This window comes from Protobothrops mucrosquamatus, unplaced genomic scaffold, assembly GCF_001527695.2.
Source record: "Protobothrops mucrosquamatus isolate PMUCROS unplaced genomic scaffold, P.Mucros_1.0 scaffold2272, whole genome shotgun sequence".
Taxonomy (NCBI): domain Eukaryota; kingdom Metazoa; phylum Chordata; class Lepidosauria; order Squamata; family Viperidae; genus Protobothrops; species Protobothrops mucrosquamatus.
Window position 1 is genome coordinate 68,235 of NW_015388361.1, and position 17,883 is coordinate 86,117.

At 41.6% G+C, this 17,883-nt stretch overlaps 1 protein-coding gene across 1 annotated transcript in view; it reads right to left on the reverse strand.

The window, feature by feature from the left end:
• The window catches only part of LOC107295229 (centrosomal protein of 57 kDa), a 26,717-nt gene that overhangs the window by 3,619 nt on the left and 5,215 nt on the right, over nucleotides 1–17,883 (reverse strand). The window contains exons 2-10 of the mRNA XM_015824533.1: nucleotides 17,484–17,640; nucleotides 13,922–14,101; nucleotides 12,114–12,235; nucleotides 10,430–10,546; nucleotides 9,474–9,551; nucleotides 7,980–8,096; nucleotides 6,504–6,584; nucleotides 3,842–4,068; nucleotides 1,838–1,982 (exon numbers count right to left, since the gene is read on the reverse strand). Coding sequence (XP_015680019.1) covers nucleotides 1,838–1,982; nucleotides 3,842–4,068; nucleotides 6,504–6,584; nucleotides 7,980–8,096; nucleotides 9,474–9,551; nucleotides 10,430–10,546; nucleotides 12,114–12,235; nucleotides 13,922–14,101; nucleotides 17,484–17,640 — 1,224 coding nt within the window. The remainder of the gene's footprint in view (nucleotides 1–1,837; nucleotides 1,983–3,841; nucleotides 4,069–6,503; nucleotides 6,585–7,979; nucleotides 8,097–9,473; nucleotides 9,552–10,429; nucleotides 10,547–12,113; nucleotides 12,236–13,921; nucleotides 14,102–17,483; nucleotides 17,641–17,883) is intronic.

The following is a 17,883-nucleotide window of genomic DNA, read 5'->3' on the forward strand; positions in this document are numbered from 1 at the left end:
CTTTGTTGCTCTTCTCTGTACTCTTTCTAGAGTCTCAACATCTTTTTTACATCGTGGTGACCAAAACTGGATGCAGTATTCCAAGTGTGGCCTTACCAAGGCATTGTAAAGTGGTATTAACACTTCACATGATCTTGATTCTATCCCTCTGTTAATGCAGCCTAGCACTGTGTTGGCCTTTTTGGCAGCTGCAGCACACGGCTGGCTCCTATTTAGGTGATTGTCCACTAGGACTCCGAGATCCCTCTCACAGTTACTACTATTGAGCAAGGTACCACCTATACTATACCTGTACATTTGGTTTTTCTTGCCTAAATGTAGAACCTCACTTTTTTCACCATTGAATTTCATTTTGTTAGATAGCGCCCAGTGTTCAAGTCTGTCCAGGTCCTCCTGTATCCTAAGCCTGTCTTCTGCAATCGGCGCATACCCAGATTCGGGATTCCAGAAGGTTGCAGAGCCTTCCATTCTTTGGGTTTTACCAAAGCTAAAGAAGGTGATGAGCAGCAAATAATGGCCACTGATTTGCAGAGACATAATTAGTAGGAGCTTCCCTTGTTTTCAGAAGAGGTAAAGCCAAATATCTGAACCATTTTGCAGCAGTAAGATGATCTAGGTCAACATTTCTCAACCTCAGTAATTTTAAGGCATGTGGACTTCAACTCCCAGAATTCCCCAGATAGGCTGACTAGGGAATTCTGGGAGTTGAAGTCCACGTCTTAAAGTTGCCATGGTTGAGAAACGCTGACCTAGATCATCTTATTGCTGCAAAATAGTCTAAGATATAGGTCGTAGTCTATTTCAACATGTTATCTTTAACCTTACTTACATCTCATTTCTTGAGACAGGCTGTAATGATGATACCCCTTTTAAAGCTACAAATTCTGCTTCAGGGCTTTTAACAACATGAATTAGATAGTGAAACCGGGCAATTATTATTCAACTTGACCAGATGGAATAATTAACAATGTCATTTGGCAACTCTGTCTAAATTTTTATATCATTTTATACTACTCTATTTTATAACTATGTTTTCGTTTACGCGTTTACAAGGCAGTTTTATAATGCAATGATTAGCCTTAAATATTTATTTTTTTAGCACTTTCATTTTATTTTATTTTTTAATTTCTATTTCATCTTACTTAGTTTTTTTCCTAACTTAATTAGAAATTGTTACACAACTGGGCTCTGTAATTTACTGTATGTTATGAAACTGTATGCTTCTCTGCTTAATATTTATAATAAAGATATTCTGGGCAATGATTTCATTGTTATAGTTGTTGTCATCTGTGGGTGGGTGGGGAGGGTGTTTTCAAATAAGTCTTAACTTCTAGCAACTGCCTGGATTAGTCCCTGCAGTTCTCTTGGCAAAATTTAGGAAGTCGTTTGCCATTTCCTCCATCTTCCTAAGGCTGAGAGAGTGAGACAGGACAGGCCTCAGGTCACCCAGCTGGCTTCATGCCTAAGGCAGGACTAGAACTCACAGTCACCTGGTGATTGGCCCAAGCTCACCCAGCCGGCTTCATGCCTAAGGCAGGACTAGAACTCACAGTCACCTGGTGATTGGCCCAAGCTCACCCAGCTGGCTTCATGCCTAAGGCAGGACTAGAACTCACAGTCACCTGGTGATTGGCCCAAGCTCACCCAGCCGGCTTCATGCCTAAGGCAGGACTAGAACTCACAGTCACCTGGTGATTGGCCCAAGCTCACCCAGCTGGCTTCGTGCCTAAGGCAGGACTAGAACTCACAGTCTTTCAGTTTCTAGCATAATCCCTACACCAAACTGACTCTCCAGTGATTTCACAGGGGACTGAAAGTAGTCATCAGGATAACTCACCCGTGCCCGATGCCTCTGGATTTTACTGATTTGTTCAGCCTTGGCTTCCATCCTTTTCACAAGCACTTCCAAATCCTTCTCCAAGTCTCTCCTTAAGGCAATCGTTGAAGCTTCATGGATGAGTTTTGCCAAATGCTGGTGTTGGCTTGTATGCAAAACAAAGAGGCAAATAAAACAAGGTTTAAAAAAATAGCTGATGATGGATTTCTTTAATACATATTATTGCAGTCCCACTTTGCTAATAGAAACAATACATTTTTCCCCCACATAGCAATCCCTACTATTGTTTTGGAGCACTCCCATGTCAGAAGAGTCCAACATTTTGTAAGAGATTAGCAAATAAGGAATAGGATTTACTGCTTCTTTTTCCACCTAGTTCCAAATCACCTTGTAGTATTTCCCAACACTGAAACCTCCAAAAAGAGTCCACGGAGGCTAGCATAAAGGGAAATGTGGTGTCGGTTTCTCACTCCAGAACTACTAAGGTGCCTACTCTGATCTTAAAGCAAGGAAACCAAACAATCCCTGAGATACTATGCCGATTCCGGTAATTTTATGACATCAACCACATCGCTTGCAAGCTGCCAGACAGAATGCAAGGACAAAGCCCAGCCAAAAAAAGTTATTTTAAATCATTGCCTACTTGGAATTAAATCAGATAAAGCTTGTAACATTGTTCAAAGTAGAGATTTAACATATGTAACTACCAAATATTTATACCTGGAAGGAAGTCCCTTTAAATTCAGTGATAATACCTGGCCCACCTTGGCTGAACTCAAAAGTTTACAGCAGTGTTTCTCAACCTGGACAATTTTAAGGCATGTGGACTTCAACTCCCAGAATTCCACAGCCAGCAATGCTGGCTGTGGAATTCTGGGAGTTGAAGTCCACATGCCTTAAAATTGTCAAGGTTGAGAAACACTGGTTTACAGGGTCAGGTTAGTACTTGGACAATCTCCAGGAAACACTAGAACCGTATGGTAGACAGGAAATTTAAAAAAAAAACCAAACTCCTAGAGAAAAAACCCCACTTCTTTATTGAACGAATGATCATAGTCAAAGACCAGCAACATTAAAATAAATCACATCAAAAACAAAAACAGTTGTAAGCAGCACTACAGCGTCAAGATCAAAGTCAATTTGATTTGACTTTGCAACCAGATTCACTGATTTAAAAAAAAAATGTTACGAAGAGCCCGCATTATCTCACATCGGGCCTTATATCTACGGCACAGAATTTGGCTACAAGGTGCATAATAGTTGAGGTTTTACCGGGTAACAGAAGGGAGGCACAGAAGTTGTCTAAATAAGGGGTCCCCAACCCCCGGGCCATGGGCCATAACGGTCCATGTACTGTAAGGACTAAGCTGCATAGGTGGAGGTGAGCGACTAGTGAGCAAGTGAAGCTTCATCTATATTTGCAGCTGCTCACCACCTCAGCTCCACCTCGAATCATCAGGCATTAGATACTCATAAGAGTGTGAACCGTGCATGCAAGGGACCTAGGTTGCGTGCACCTCTTCCCCCCTCGGTCCATGGAAAAATGATCTTCCATGTAGCCAGTCTCTGGTGCCAAAAGGTTTGGGGACCCCTGGCCTAAATGATTTGATAAATTTGATCACATGGGTAAACTTCACATATCTCTATAAAACTTGCACATTGCTTGACAGGGTCCATCGGGTTTCAAGTGCTGCTGAACTACTTGGAATCCATCCATTCCTTCTATGAAACCTCGTCAAGTAAGTTTCCACAAGGCAGATTATAGTAGGGTCGTAAATTGAGGACTACCCATATTATCAGTATCCCATCCATGCCTTTTGGATGAAAAGCACGGCCAGACGTCTTTCCAAACCCAACCCGCCCCTCCCTCCCCCAATATATATATATATAATTGCAAAGAGCTTTTGAAGTGGTTTACGTGCTTGCTGGACCACCGTCTAATAAATACAGGTATGGTCAGAAAAAGATCACAAGGTGAACATTTGCACAAGAGTTTTGACTCACAAACTCATTTGCCCGAGCTCATCTTGTAATGTCAGAAGCACCTCAGAAAGGTCTCCTTGGGACGTGGAAGAAAGGGAAGACGTAGATGATCTCCTGCCCCTGTTCATCTGCTTGCTCATCGGGGCTTCGCTGATCACGCGGTTGTTGCAGAGGGCTTTTGAATGCTGCTTCATGAGGTGGAGCACATGCTGCACGTTGGCTGTGACCGAGTGGCTTGGGCTGGTAGACTGAGGCAACAACGGACAGCAGAAATGAAGAGCAGGAAGGTTACATACTGAATGGACCCAACACTAAAGTTTTAACCATGATAACTTTAGAAGAGAATATTTGTATTTGTATATAAATATATGTATTAGTGGCACTGATGATGCTACCTAGTTGGGTAAGGAAACTTATGCAAGAAAACAAGCAAGCTCAGAGAGCACCAAGAAACCCACAATGTTAACTTTACGCCATTATAAAATCCCAAATGATTTGGGAAAAAGGGCGAAGAACAGCAACTAGGATGATTAAAGACTAAAACATACGAAGAACGGCTGCAGGACTTGGGTTTGGCTAGTCTAAAGAAAAGAAGGACTAGGGGGTGAAATGACAGCAGTATTCCAGTATTTGGAGGGCTGCCACAAAGAAGAGAGGGTCAACTTATTTTCCAAAGCATTAGAAGGAAGAAAAAAACAAGGGATGGAAACTAATCAAGGAGAGAAGCAACCTGGAATTAAGTAGAAACTTCCTAACAGTGAGAACAATTAACCAGCGGAACAAGTTGCCTTCAGAAGTTGTAGGTGCCTAATCACTGGAAGTTTTTAAGAGACTGGACAGCCACCTGTCTGAAATGGTATAGGGTCTCTTGCTTGAGCAGGGGGTTGGACTAGAAGACCTCCAAGGTCCCTTCCAGCTCTATTCTGATTGAAATGGGCGAAGGGCTCACATTTTTGGACCCTATTTTTTACAGTACCGTAATTTCTTTAAAACTGCAGTGCTTTAAAGGAAAAGAAGTGACACCGTCTTTGCCCCAAGATAAGGTGAGGCTCATTTTTGAGAATGGAATTTTGCCATTACTAACAAATCGTGCAAAAGAAATATATACAAGAAATTATTAAGAGAGGTCCCACTCAGTTTGGACTGCAGCCCTTGAAACGTCGAAGTCCTGTGCAGCCCTGAATTCAATATTCTAAGCCACGATTTTGAACACTGAGTGTCAGTGGATCCCAGAGCAAAAAAGACCTTCCCTATCTTCTATTTGGGATCCTTTAAAAAAGGAATAGAGACGGTCAGGAATTTCTGAATTCTATAAAAACTGAATCAGGTCCTTTTTTCCCCCATTAACATGCAATGTGCCGAGAATGAGGGCTCAATTCCAGCTAGTTAAACATCACACAGCAGGTTAAAGTGAACAAGAACATGTAAGACATAATGTTAAAAGTCCTTTTTCCTACCTTGAAGTAATCTATTTACTCCAAGTATGTGACAACACACACACACACACACACACACAAACCCCAATAATAGAATCAGTGAGACTGTATATTTCCTGGGTTTTTTTTAGGAACAGCTCTGCCTTGTGCTCAATTTGTGCCCAATGGCATCGTTGCCAAGAGAACTAGAATCATTAAAACAGGTTTAATTAAGGTTGGATTAGGGGTCCTTGGTGTTCTCTGAGCTTGGCTTTTTTTCTCGCAGACGTTTCACTACCCAAAGTAAGTAACATCATCAGTGCTCAGAGAGCACCAAGGTCCCTTCATTTGAACCCCAAGCTACAAATACAGGGGTACCTTGGTACTCAACTGCTTTGAAACTCATTGAATTTGATACTCAACTCATTTTGAATTGAAAAATTTGTCCCAGGACTCATCGTTTGTTTGGCACACAACGCACAAGCTAAAACATGTTGGTGTCAACTGCCCTGTGACTCACTATATTATTCCTTATGGGAAAAATCTGTTTGGTACTCAGTGGTGGGATTCAGCCAGTTTGTACCACTTCGGCAGAACCGGAAGCCGAATTTTTGTTGCCCAGGCCCAGAATGGACTTCCGGAAGCGGCATCCACACAGAGAACTGGTTGTTCACATATCTGAATCCCACCACTGTTGGTACTCATCGTTTTTGATACTCATCGTGCCTCCTGGAACCAAGTAACGATGAGTACCGAGGTAACACTATATTCTCCTTTATTGGTAAGTTTGGATTATCCTTCAAGTAACCTGCAGAGGAGAGCAGGCCAGCTGTTTCATGAGTCCATGCCTTCTCATCTTCAAGCCCCTTTTCCTAATCTCTTCCTTGTACCCTCCTCCCCACTCCTTTTTGGGCCTTCTGTCTATAACCAGAAGCTTGAAAACAGGCATGGCCAATGTGGAGTGCAAACAAATTATACAGCTCAGCAACATCTGGAGAACGTCTGGTTTCCCAACCAACAAAAAGCCTACTGAAATCTCCCATTTTTATTTGTGTACAGTTGAGGTTTTGCCTCCGGGAGCAGCAGAATTCTTAATTCAGGACTAAGGTCAGAGCAGGGAGCTATTTCGTTCCATCTTCTCTTTCAAGAAGGACTACTAAAGATACTTCTGGGATGAGTACGGGAATTTAATGAAACCAGCCGCGCTTTCCCACCGTTTGCTGTAACAGCACCAGGCGATCCAGGCTCTGAAAATAATGCTTCGTTACCTTCCCTGCAACAAACGGCACATCGCCCAGTCGTAGCCTGTAGTGGGGCTGGGAGTGGAAGTGGGTCATGCCTGAGCCAGCCTAAGGAAGAGAGAACAAGCTTTTTAAAGAGAAGGAATTATGCCAGATCCAATTCTGCTCAAATGAAATTTACACAGGTGGTAATTAAATGAGATCATTCAGGTCTCTGACACTTGTATTAAAGCAGGGGTCTTCAAACTTGGCCCTTTTATGACTTGTGGACTTCAACTCCCAGAATCCCTCAGCCAGCGTGCCTGGCTGAGGAATTCTGGGAGTTGAAGTCCACAAGTCATAAAAGGGCCAAGTTTGAAGACCCCTGTATTAAAGCCTTGAGAGCAAACCAGTAACATAGCATAAGCCAGTGTTTATGCTTCTGAAGAACTTTGTGAAACAAGAGGACTTTTTTTAGTGTTTGTTTTAAAAGAAATGTTTCCTATAATGAGAGTTGGGAAAAAAAATCCACGGCGACGTTTGTGTCTATTGGAAGAATTACATCCAGCTAAGGCAAGGAGCTATTCCCAAAGAGTCAGAATTCATTACATAAAACAAGACTTGTCAAGTCTAATTCAGGGAATTCCTGGCCAATTCGTTCCTGAACAAAAGAAATTAATGAAGCCATACAGATCCCTGCATTTGGTTACCCAGTGAAAGACTTGTTAAGGAAACTTTATGATAGTTTGCTTAACGGGCTGGATAATCTCAATGATATCTTTCTAGAAACCTTTTGAGAATCAATTTGCTCTTGAGCAAAAATGTGAGGCTGGCCACCCTGTTGACAAGGGTTCAGGTTACATATAATCATACTTGTAAAATGTCTGTCACAGAACTTAAGAGTGCAAAAATGCCCTCACTAAATGATACCAAACTATTTCAGAATTCAGTTTCCAGCAGCTACAGGGCAGGTTCTTTCAGAAGTTCAAAAGAAGGATGCAAGACTGATGCTCCAATCATTGTTTCCTTGCTAAAAGGTCTTACTACGGAAGCTCTGTTTAATTATCAGAGCTATCGACAAGCCAGGTTGTATCTCTTTTGAAACTTCACTGAATATGTTGGGTTTGACCTTTAAAGCTCCACATTACTTTCGGGCCCCAGTATTTCACACATGACCTTCTTCACATCAGATCAGTGGAACATGCCATTAGTTGACCAAGTCCTTGATCCAAAGACTACTAGTGAATGAAGCGTGTCGGGTAATCCTCTCAGAACAGTACTTTTTCAGGGATGGAAACTTGGAATTTAATAGCAATGGGACTAAAGTAATCATGACTTATTTGTCCCTTTTGCTTCTAAACTCAAGTACATTTATATACAATTCATTAATGCCCAATCAGTAATAGTACTACCGTGTTTCATGAATCTAACAAGACTGTTACCAAGAATTCAATCCTACTGACTTCACTAACTAAGATCCCAAGCAACTATTTATAAGAGTGCAAGAAGGTAGCCTCTACCTACCTTGTCCAACTGCTTTGATTTTTTTTTCATCTTTTTGGGCTTTGAAGGCATCAAGACTGGTGCTGGCTGGGTCTGGGCCTGAAGCAACCTTCTATTGGTCTCCAATCCTGTCTGAAGCTGCCAAGGTAAGCCTGGGAATTATTTTATTTTATCACAATAACAGAACCTGACACTTGGTGATGAACCATTCCAGAAGCTAGCCCTTCCTTGGCTTGTCAACTTGGATCCCTAAAAGTGGGATTCTATAGAAGTTGAAGTCCAGAGTGATTTTACTCCCCATCAGGCATTTGGGACCTTAGCTGAGCAAGAGGGAAGGAAGGTATACTGCAGAAAAGAGAAAAGTTAACACATCCCAATTCCCCTTTCCTGTTGCTTTTTAGTTCATTGGAGGGTTGGTATTTCTTTATTTCAGTGTTTCTCAACCTTGACCATTTTAAGGCATGTGGACTTCAATTCCCAGAATTCCACAGCCAGCATTGTTGGCTGTGGAATTCTGGGAGTTGAAGTCCACATGCCTTAAAATGGTCAAGGTTGAGAAACACTGCTCTATTTTGTTACCATTTGGTTTTGATTTTCCCAGATGGTAGCAGAAATTTGGGAGCAATTGGATTGGCTAAGACTTCTGAAAAATATATATATACTATGTTTCTAGCTTAATAGGATGGCATGGTCAGTGGTTAAGACACTAGGCTTGTTGGCTGGAAAGCCGGCAGCCCGGGTTCAAGACTTAAGTGTCACGCAACAGGGTGAGCTCCCTTCTTCGCACCAGCTTCTGCCAACCTAGCAGTTCAAAAGCATGCAAATGCAAGTAGATACATAGGTACCACTTCTGTGAGAGATTAACAGCACTCCATGACATCATGCTGGCCACATGATCACGGAAATGTCTTTAAACGATACTGGCTCAACGGACTTGAAATGGAGATGAGCATCGTCCCCTTTGGTTGACAATGACTAGCGGAGTAAAAACTGTAGGAACTCTACCTTTCCCCCCAAACTTTTGTAGTTTAGGTTTAGCAGAACAAATAATTCACCTAGAATCTAACTAGTGAACAACTGTTTTATGACCCAAATTATGAAGGAATTGCATGGTTAAATCTCTCTGCCTTTTAACTTTGCAACTGTTCCTATGAACCCTGTTTTAATTCTGTTTTTAACTTTGCTTTAACTATCTTTTATATGCTACCGTTTTCTCTGTGAACTCCCCAGAGTCATACAAGTGTGAATGGGCAATATAAAAATTCAATAAATAAACACATTAAATAAATAAACAAATTCAACACGATACGGTTTGCTGTTTTCCAAACAAAGCATCTGGGGTCTTGATCCTACCTGCTGGCCTGATAGATCAGACACTTAAAGGTTGTGTAAAGTGGATAATTTTGTGATCGTTGCTGAAGCAATGAATAACCTTCCCAGTTCCCCATGATCACTTCCTCAGCAAAGGAAGGAGTATCTCACTGGCAGACAGCAGCCCAGGTGAACAGGATTTACCTCAGCAGCTTTTTCCTGCACCAGCTTCCTCGCACGTTCTTCCTCCTGGAGCTTCTCTTCCAATTCTTTCATTTTTTTCTGTTTATAAAAACATTAAAGCAGGACAATCACAGGCAAAATGTTACTGCTACTATGCCGCCCTGGATGGGATGCCATGTGACCAATTCAAATCATAGTCTGACCCCTTTAAGAAAAGTAGAACAGGTAGTCCTTGACTCATGACTGTAATGAAACCTGCCCATTATGGTTGCAAGTCATGGCAGTCATTAAGCGAGGCAGCCATGTGATTGCCTCTCTTAACGAACCCTCCATCCCTGCTCTTCCCGATGCATTTAAGCAACTATGCGGGTTGTTAAGTGGAGGACGGGGTGCCTCAGAGATGAGAGAGGCCTAGTACAGGCCCAGGCCTGCCTGACCTGGGCTTCTCAAGCCCTCACCTCCAGGATACCCCATGCTCTGCTTTTCCACACCTTTTAGGGACCCTGCAAGCCTTGGGGCTGTTCCCCCCCCCCACAATCCTCCGGGTTCTTACATTAATAATTTGTTTGTAGATAAGAGATGAGATATGGGAAGAAAAGATATTTTGTTAAAATGTTAGAGAAAGAGATAAATTACTGACGTGGTTTGTACTTGTCTTTGATGAAGGGGAAAGTTATTTCTTTAAATATTTTTATTTTTTACTTTTCTCTGCACTTTTTTTCCTTTATGTTTTTCTTAGTTTGTATTAGTTTTTAGTCTTTGTTTTGAAGCCTATAGAACTGTCATGATATGTATAGTTGTAAACTCTCAAATTGCAAGATGGAGAAATCTAAGTTACTCAGTACATCTTGAAGGTGCCTAGGTTGAGAAGGCCGATATACAGAATTTCATTACCAAAACTGAACGTTTGATAAAAGGTTGAAGATTACATTAGTACGGATCTTGCAATCCACAATGAGCACAACTCCAGGTCTCACCTCTGCAAGGGACTGCATTGATGTAAGCCGTGTGTATTCCTTCTCAAGCAGATCCAACCTTTCGAACTTGGACTTCACGTGGGAGTGATCGACATTTCTCTCTTTTTCCAATGTGGCCTGGAAAAAAAGGAATATAAATATATAAATAATAAAATATAAATATAATATAAAATAAAGCATATAAGGAACGGCTGCTGGAATTGGGTATGTCTAGTTTAATGAAGGACGAGGGGGGACATGATAGCAGTGATCCAATATCTCAGGGGCTGCCACAAAGAAGAGGGAGTCAAGCTATTCTCCAAGGCGCCCGAAGGCAGGACAAGAAGCAACGGATGGTAACTAATCAAGGAGAGAAGCAACCTAGAACTAAAGAGAAACTTCCTGACAGTTAGAACAATTAACCAGTGGAACAACCTGCCTCCAGAAGCAGTGAATTCTCCAACACTGGAAGTTTTTAAGAAGAGACTGGACGGCCATTTGTCCGAAATGGTATAGGGTTTCCTGCCTGAGCAGAGGGTTGGACCAGATGACCTCCAAGGTCCCTTCCAACTTTATTATTATTATTAAAACACTTTGTGTCGTGGAGAAGAAAGAGCCAGCCCCGTTAAATTGTATTCTGCCACTTGATGTCACAAGAGGAGAGAAAAGTTCACAACAAAAATAAACCACATTTGTTAGTTGTATTTCTCTGAAAAGAGCCATTTTAAAAATTCTTCAACATAGGTAAAATGTTTCCAAGAGCCCAGCTTCAAAATTTTATTCTACGGCTAAACACTGACATTTTAGTCTGGGGACTATCTTTGGCCATTACCAAACTAGTAGTAAAGTGGTTCCTAGACTATACAGCTTTAGACTGTAAGCAGGAAAACAGATATTGTGTGAAGAAGATAATCCTAGGATAGTCTTTCAGCAGTCTGCAGTGCTACATGATAGTCTGAGTAATACTATGCTCCAGGGGTACAAAACACAATGTCTACCAGATTCCCTTGTCATTTTTTTTTTAGTTTCCTTCAATCTTCATCCTGATTACCAAGAATATCTTTCAACCCTACAGGTTCAATTCCCAACCTTTCCCAGCTGTCATGGCTAATCTTGAAAATTAAAACACACAGATTTGGAGGATGTCTGTCTATATTGGGAAATGCTGGTCTACTGAACTCAGCAGCTGTATGAAAGTTGCTGATCCCTAAAGCTAGCATTTGAGTTAATTTTCTCTGAATTTGGAGGTAAATTTATAGCTATCATGACCAATAACCACGAGCATCCTACCCTACTCACTCTCGTAGTCCCTTTAAAATCAGCTAAACGATGATTTTGACCAATACTGTAACAGCAAATTCTGTAAACCAGGAAGTTTTAAAAGATGCTATGGCTACTGGCAACTTTTCTGGAATCTATAGATCAGGACTACCTTGATATTTTATTTATTTATTTTATTCCTTTTTTTTTATAAACAACTCAAGGTGGCAAACACAGCTAATACTCTTAATACTCCTTCTTCCCTCTATTTTCCTCACAGCAACCCTGTGAAATGGGTTGAGCTGAGAATGACTTGGCCAAAATCACCCAACCAGCTTTCATGCCTAGCAGGACCACAACTCCCATTCTCCCAGTTTCTAGCCTGGTGCCTTCACTACTAGACCAAACACAAACTCAATCACTAGAATTAAAAAGGCCCATGTACCTGTTTCTCCAAGACGGTCGTCTTTTCAAGTTCTGCCTGTGCTATCATTTCCTTCATGTATTCCAGCTGTTTCTCCAGAAGTACACAGCGAGTCTCGGCTGCTGTCAGTTGTGTTGCCAACTCTGGAGGCAGAGCAGCAAAAGAAAACTAACATGAACCAGGCCGATTGGTTGCTGCAAATCATCTCTTTAAAGCAGGAGTCTTCAAACTTGGCCCTTTTATGACTTGTGGACTTCAACTCCCAGAATTCTTGAGCCAGCGTGCCTGGCTGAGGAATTCTGGGAGTTGAAGTCATAAAAGGGCCAAGTTTGAAGTCCCCTGTTTTAAAGTTACTATTTTCAAACAAAGGGACAAGAAGGTTCATGTTCCAGAACCAACACTGAATGGGTTTTGACGAGACTGTCCCAATGGCTGCATTTAAGTTCAGAACTGGCTCTTTGAAACCAGTATGTGGGAAAATTGGAGAAATATCCAACTTGAACATCCAATGATGTGTCAAAAATAAAAAAATATGTATCCAGCAGACCTATGCTACTTTGCATCTACTGCCCGAGGTGCTCGGACCAGCCACAAATGCATCTCAGTGTGGAACAGAAGGATAGAGATCACAGCGCTGTTGAACCTGATCACATATTTGCCTTGGCCAAAGGCTGATTAATGGCAACCTGATGGAGAAGTCTGCCAGTTCTTCAGCAAGCATGACACAACTGAGTATCATGGTTAACTAGGCTGCTTTTGGAACTGGACTACATATTCTAGTCCCAGAAGGTGCGATGGCTAAACAATCAGAGAACACTCAATTCTAACTGCAGCTTTCCTGAACTGCAGTTATTTTCATCACAGTAATTCTCAATGTTTTTCCAGGGATTCTTAGATATTTGTCAATTAAAAAAAACATAATAGTAGTTATGCTGAAAGGTAATTTGACCCTTTCTGTGGAATTTCCTTGATGAATGCAGTTGGAAGAAATCAGGCCCTTCCCAAAGTATTTAGGGCCAAAACATTTAATGCTTTTTCTAAAGTTTTAAAGGCAAAATAGGTATTATGCCTTATACCCTTTAAGCCTCCAACTGCTCCCAAATCAGGGATACTGATCCTATTTTGGGGTGAGTGTTAAGTTTCTATCCAACTTAAAGCAACTACTTACCATTTAAACAACTTCTCTGAATGCTGCTTCCTCCCTCCTTCTACTTCTAAGACAGGGAGCAATTAATGTCAGGCAACAATCAGGCCCCATTGTGCCTCCCTGATATGTGTGAACATGACTTTATGGCCCAAAGAACCGACCAACCATAGATCTTCGTATTCTTATTTGTTGCCCGCATCCGATATCATCAGAGATCCTTTGACTATAGGTTGCAAATATTGCACTGAGCTACTTGCAATCCACAAGTATTCTTAACAAATGCAATATTATTCAAAATATAAACTTTACCTAACTCAACATGTTTTTTCAAATAGAGATGCTTATGAACACACACACACAGCCATTCATTTCTACATGCAAGCCACAAGTTCAACCACTATGCAAAGGGTGTCTATGTACAGCACATGTACGCAGAACATCTTCGTATCCCGTCCCATGGACGGATCCTACTTGGCTACAGTGTGCCTGATTATATAAAAGCATTCAACCTAGCAATAACAGTATAACAGGGTTGTTATGCATGCCAACTGCAACCAAAATTGGGAGAGATGCAGCAAATGACTTCTGGAAACGCCTCTGCCTCCTTTAATATCTGTCCTCATACATGTAACATTCTTAATGAGGACAAGCAAAGAAGATATATATATATATATATGTATACCATCATTTTTCTTGAACACTTGCAACTTCGACTGTTCTTTTTCCTGCAACTGCTCACTTAGAACTTTTTTATAATCTGAGGTCTCCCTGGTCAGGCTTTTCACATTCTCTTCTGCTTGAATCCTTTCTAGCTCCAACCGACGTATTTTCTCCTGCAGGTTCTTCAGAGCTGAAAATATGGCTGGTAGATAAATGAAATTAGATCCATCAGTTAGCAAGCGGATAGAATACAGGTGAAGACGAGGGACTTATGGGTGCAAAAATTAAAAGTCAATGACAGTTCAGCTATCTCAGTATCAAAAGTAGTGGCTGGGGAATTCTGAGAGTCGAAATCCACACATCTTAAGAGTAAAAAAAACACTGGCCTAGGATAAAGCACATTTTTCTCTGTCTCACTTATTTCACAAGGACCATTAGAAAAATGATTAAAAACCATTCAGGTTTTACAGGACGAACGAAGTATTAAACACTTGAAGAGCATATTAGGTAATTCATCAGTTTAATGTAATTCCACATACTGCATTTTTCTCCAGTTCAGCTTTTGTCCTACTCTTGCTCGCTTTTCAGCTCTCGGCCTGAACAAAGTTGCACACTTTCTAATATAACAACGTTAACAAAGATTGCCAGCTCTAATGTTTGAGCAACTGAGCCTCTGCAATTAAAGAGGAACAGAGAGAGCTGTAAACAAAAGTATGACTTCAGTTCTTCATGCTGGCAGTGCTGCACGGAAGTAGTTGTCAATGATAATTAGCAGGAGCTCTTTTTCTCTACAGCAACCAACAGAGAGAACCTTACTTGCATAATCCTATTTTAATTAGGTTATCAGCAGCCACTCCAAAAGGAAAGGTAATTAATGTCCTGGGGTATTCATGTAGCTCAAAGATTCCCAAGTGCTTCCAGGTAAGGAACCTATAATTTCAAAGGCTGCTCTGCTTCATGAATAGGCCACATCTGATCAAATGGGTATAGGGTGATGAAAATCCATGCAGCTTCCTGGAACTTGGGATCCACAAGGGACACACTCAAAATAGGGAAAGAGAGAAATACGATCCTCCCACTAGATTCCAACACAAATGATAACTGGTAGAACATTTGCCTTAATTCATTAGGGACCAGGAAACTCATCTATATGAAATGTAAACCATCAAAACAGGTTGAAGAGGGAAGATAAATTATAGGTTTTATGACAAAAGGGCAGCTGGGGCATACGATATTAATCAAGATTGTTGAGGGAAGAGAAAGCAGTAGCACTTATTTCTTTCTGCATAACTGATACTATAAAATACAGAATGTATTAAAAAGATCTCAGAACATTACAGGTGTCCCCCAAAAAATTTTTCAGGGATTATTCCTTTTCTTCCTCTGTGGATGTGAAGAGACTATCCACTGATTTACAATGCTCTGCCAGGCAAGCTAGCGTATCTCAGATTAACAGTGCTAGATTCTTTATTTTTATTTCAGAATACTGTAAATACTGTTTTCTTATCTAAACCTAATGTCAGAGTTTTCTCAGCTTTAAGGTATAAACTGCAGAGTTGCTACAAAATTAGGCATGAAAAAAAAGAAAATATTTTGACCAGGTGGGATTTTGTTCCATTGAATACCATTTATTCATTTATGTCCCTCTAACTGAACAAAAGTACATTAAGGCCTTTATAAAATGTAATGACAGAACAGTGCAAAAACAATATATACCCACACAGGTAGTCCACTAATAAGCAGAAATCACACTCACTTTAGTGTACAGGAGGAAAAAAAATTAACCACCAGAGTTTGACAATACCTTTACTAGGACCAAATCAAAATGCAATGCATCTCCATCAGACCAGATGTTATAAAAAACAAACAGAGATTAGGAAAAAGGCAACAACACAGAATGCAAAAATTAGGACAGATTAATTCATTCACTATTTACAGTAACTGATATGCTGCTTTCTCCTAGGACGCTAGGCAGGTCACCATCAAATGAAAACCATCCAAATAATTCCTCTCAAATTTGACTGCTTCCAACCTAAATTACACCCTCTGTCCCACAGGTTCACTGAGATGGGTCTTGGTGTCCTTTGGAAAGGAGTCGTCTGCATCTCTGGAGGAAAACTGTTCAATGTGAGAGGGTTTCTACCAAGAAAGGCTGTTTCCTAGTTCCCTCTCTGACTTTTCTCAGGGGAAGGATTCTCGGCCAGCCCTCTTGGAGTGGATGGAGACACTCTACCCAAGTTAGTCCCCAAACTGTTAAGCCAGGGGTGTCAAACTCAATTTCACTGAGGGTCACATCAGCATTGCGGTTGCCCTTGGGGGGCCGGGCGGGTGTAGCCAGGGTGGGTGCAGCCTACTGGGTGGGCGTGGATGGAGTGGGTGTGGCCTACTGGGTGGGCGTGGCCAGTTCTACATCATTTGCGTCAAGGGTGCCTATTGGGGCCTGGGCAGGAGTGGGACAGATCTGAGGGTCTCTGGCAGAAGGGGGTGGGACCGGGGCAAGTGCCAAGGCATGGTCCACCGGGGAAAGTGCCAAGATGGCCACCACAAAATTGTACATTGGCTCCCGGCTGGCCTGGGCCAGGGCCAAGGCAGCGGGGGCCGTTCCCTCACTGTTTCCAGGATGGCTTCGCGGGCCACATGAAACCACTTCGCGGGCCACATCCGGCCCCCGGGCCTTGTGTTTAACATGTCTGTGTTAAGCAATGGAACAATCTACCTTTTGAAGTTGTGGGTGCTCCATCACTGAAGGTTTTCAAGAAAAGACTGAACAACCATTTGTTCAGAATGGGATGAGAACTGTGATGGACTAGAAGACCTTCACGGTCCTTTCCAATTCTATAATTCTAACAAGGCCCCAAAGGGCTTTATAGGTCATAATCGACATCCTGAATTGACATCCTGAATTCAGTCTACTGAAAACCAGAACAGCTGCAAGAAGATTGGCATTATTCTGTTATTAATAATGGTAATAGTCAGTAGGCAAGAAGCTGCATTCTAAACTCTAAGGCTTCAGAACTTCCTCCAAGGACAGTCCCATGTATTATAAATTGCAATAATCTAAGCCTGAGATGACCAGTAATATCAGATCTACAATTTTATTGCCAGATGCTTAAGCCATGCAGCCTGTCATGCAAAGACAGTCCTGAGATGGAGGTTGCAGGCTGAATGAAGAGACAGGGTTAACTGTATTTTCTGATTACATCCAATCAAAGGCTCAGGAATTCTGGAGTTACTTGGAGTTGGGAAGGAAATATCAAGAAAGCAAATTTGAGGCCAGGAGGGCAGTCAGGGAAGGGAACCAGCAGTGCCTATTCCTCTGGAGGATAAACACAACTAAGCTGCCGTTCTGTGCCTGCGAAATTGATGTACGCATTTCCTAAACACCCTCAATTTTTATTAATCTGTCTCATAAAACAACACATAGCTTTCTTCAAATTTCATATCGTAGTTTTTAAGAAGGGAAGTGCACATCAAGGCCTAGAAAGATAATACCATTTTCAAGAAGATTTATTGTTTGGAACGGGATTACATATAAAGTAAAAACTATTCCCGACAGCCCCATTTCCTCTGGGGAGAAATATTACCTTTGCTGTTACTCTCTGGATAGGCAATTACCGGCTTGGCGGGGGATCGGCGTAGGTCAGCATTAATGAATGGTTTGTGCCTGGGGTAGTCAGAGAAGGAAGCTGCTGAAAGCCCACTGGTGTATGGTGTCGATGTGTGACTTGCATGGAAAGCGCCCTGAAAGCAAGTAAAAAAGGTTAATTCAGCTCCTTGAAAAATACGGAGATATTATCCCACATTCATCCATAACAGAAAGGAGAACAAACTGAATCTTTAGAAGACTATAATGGTTTGATTAGAGAAACCACTGCTGAGTTGGTAAGGATTATTAATCCCTAAAACAGCTACTGTCACACTCCAGCAGACTGTAACTTTTACATTGCTAGGCTCCTCCTCCTCCTCCTCCTCCTCCTCCTCCTC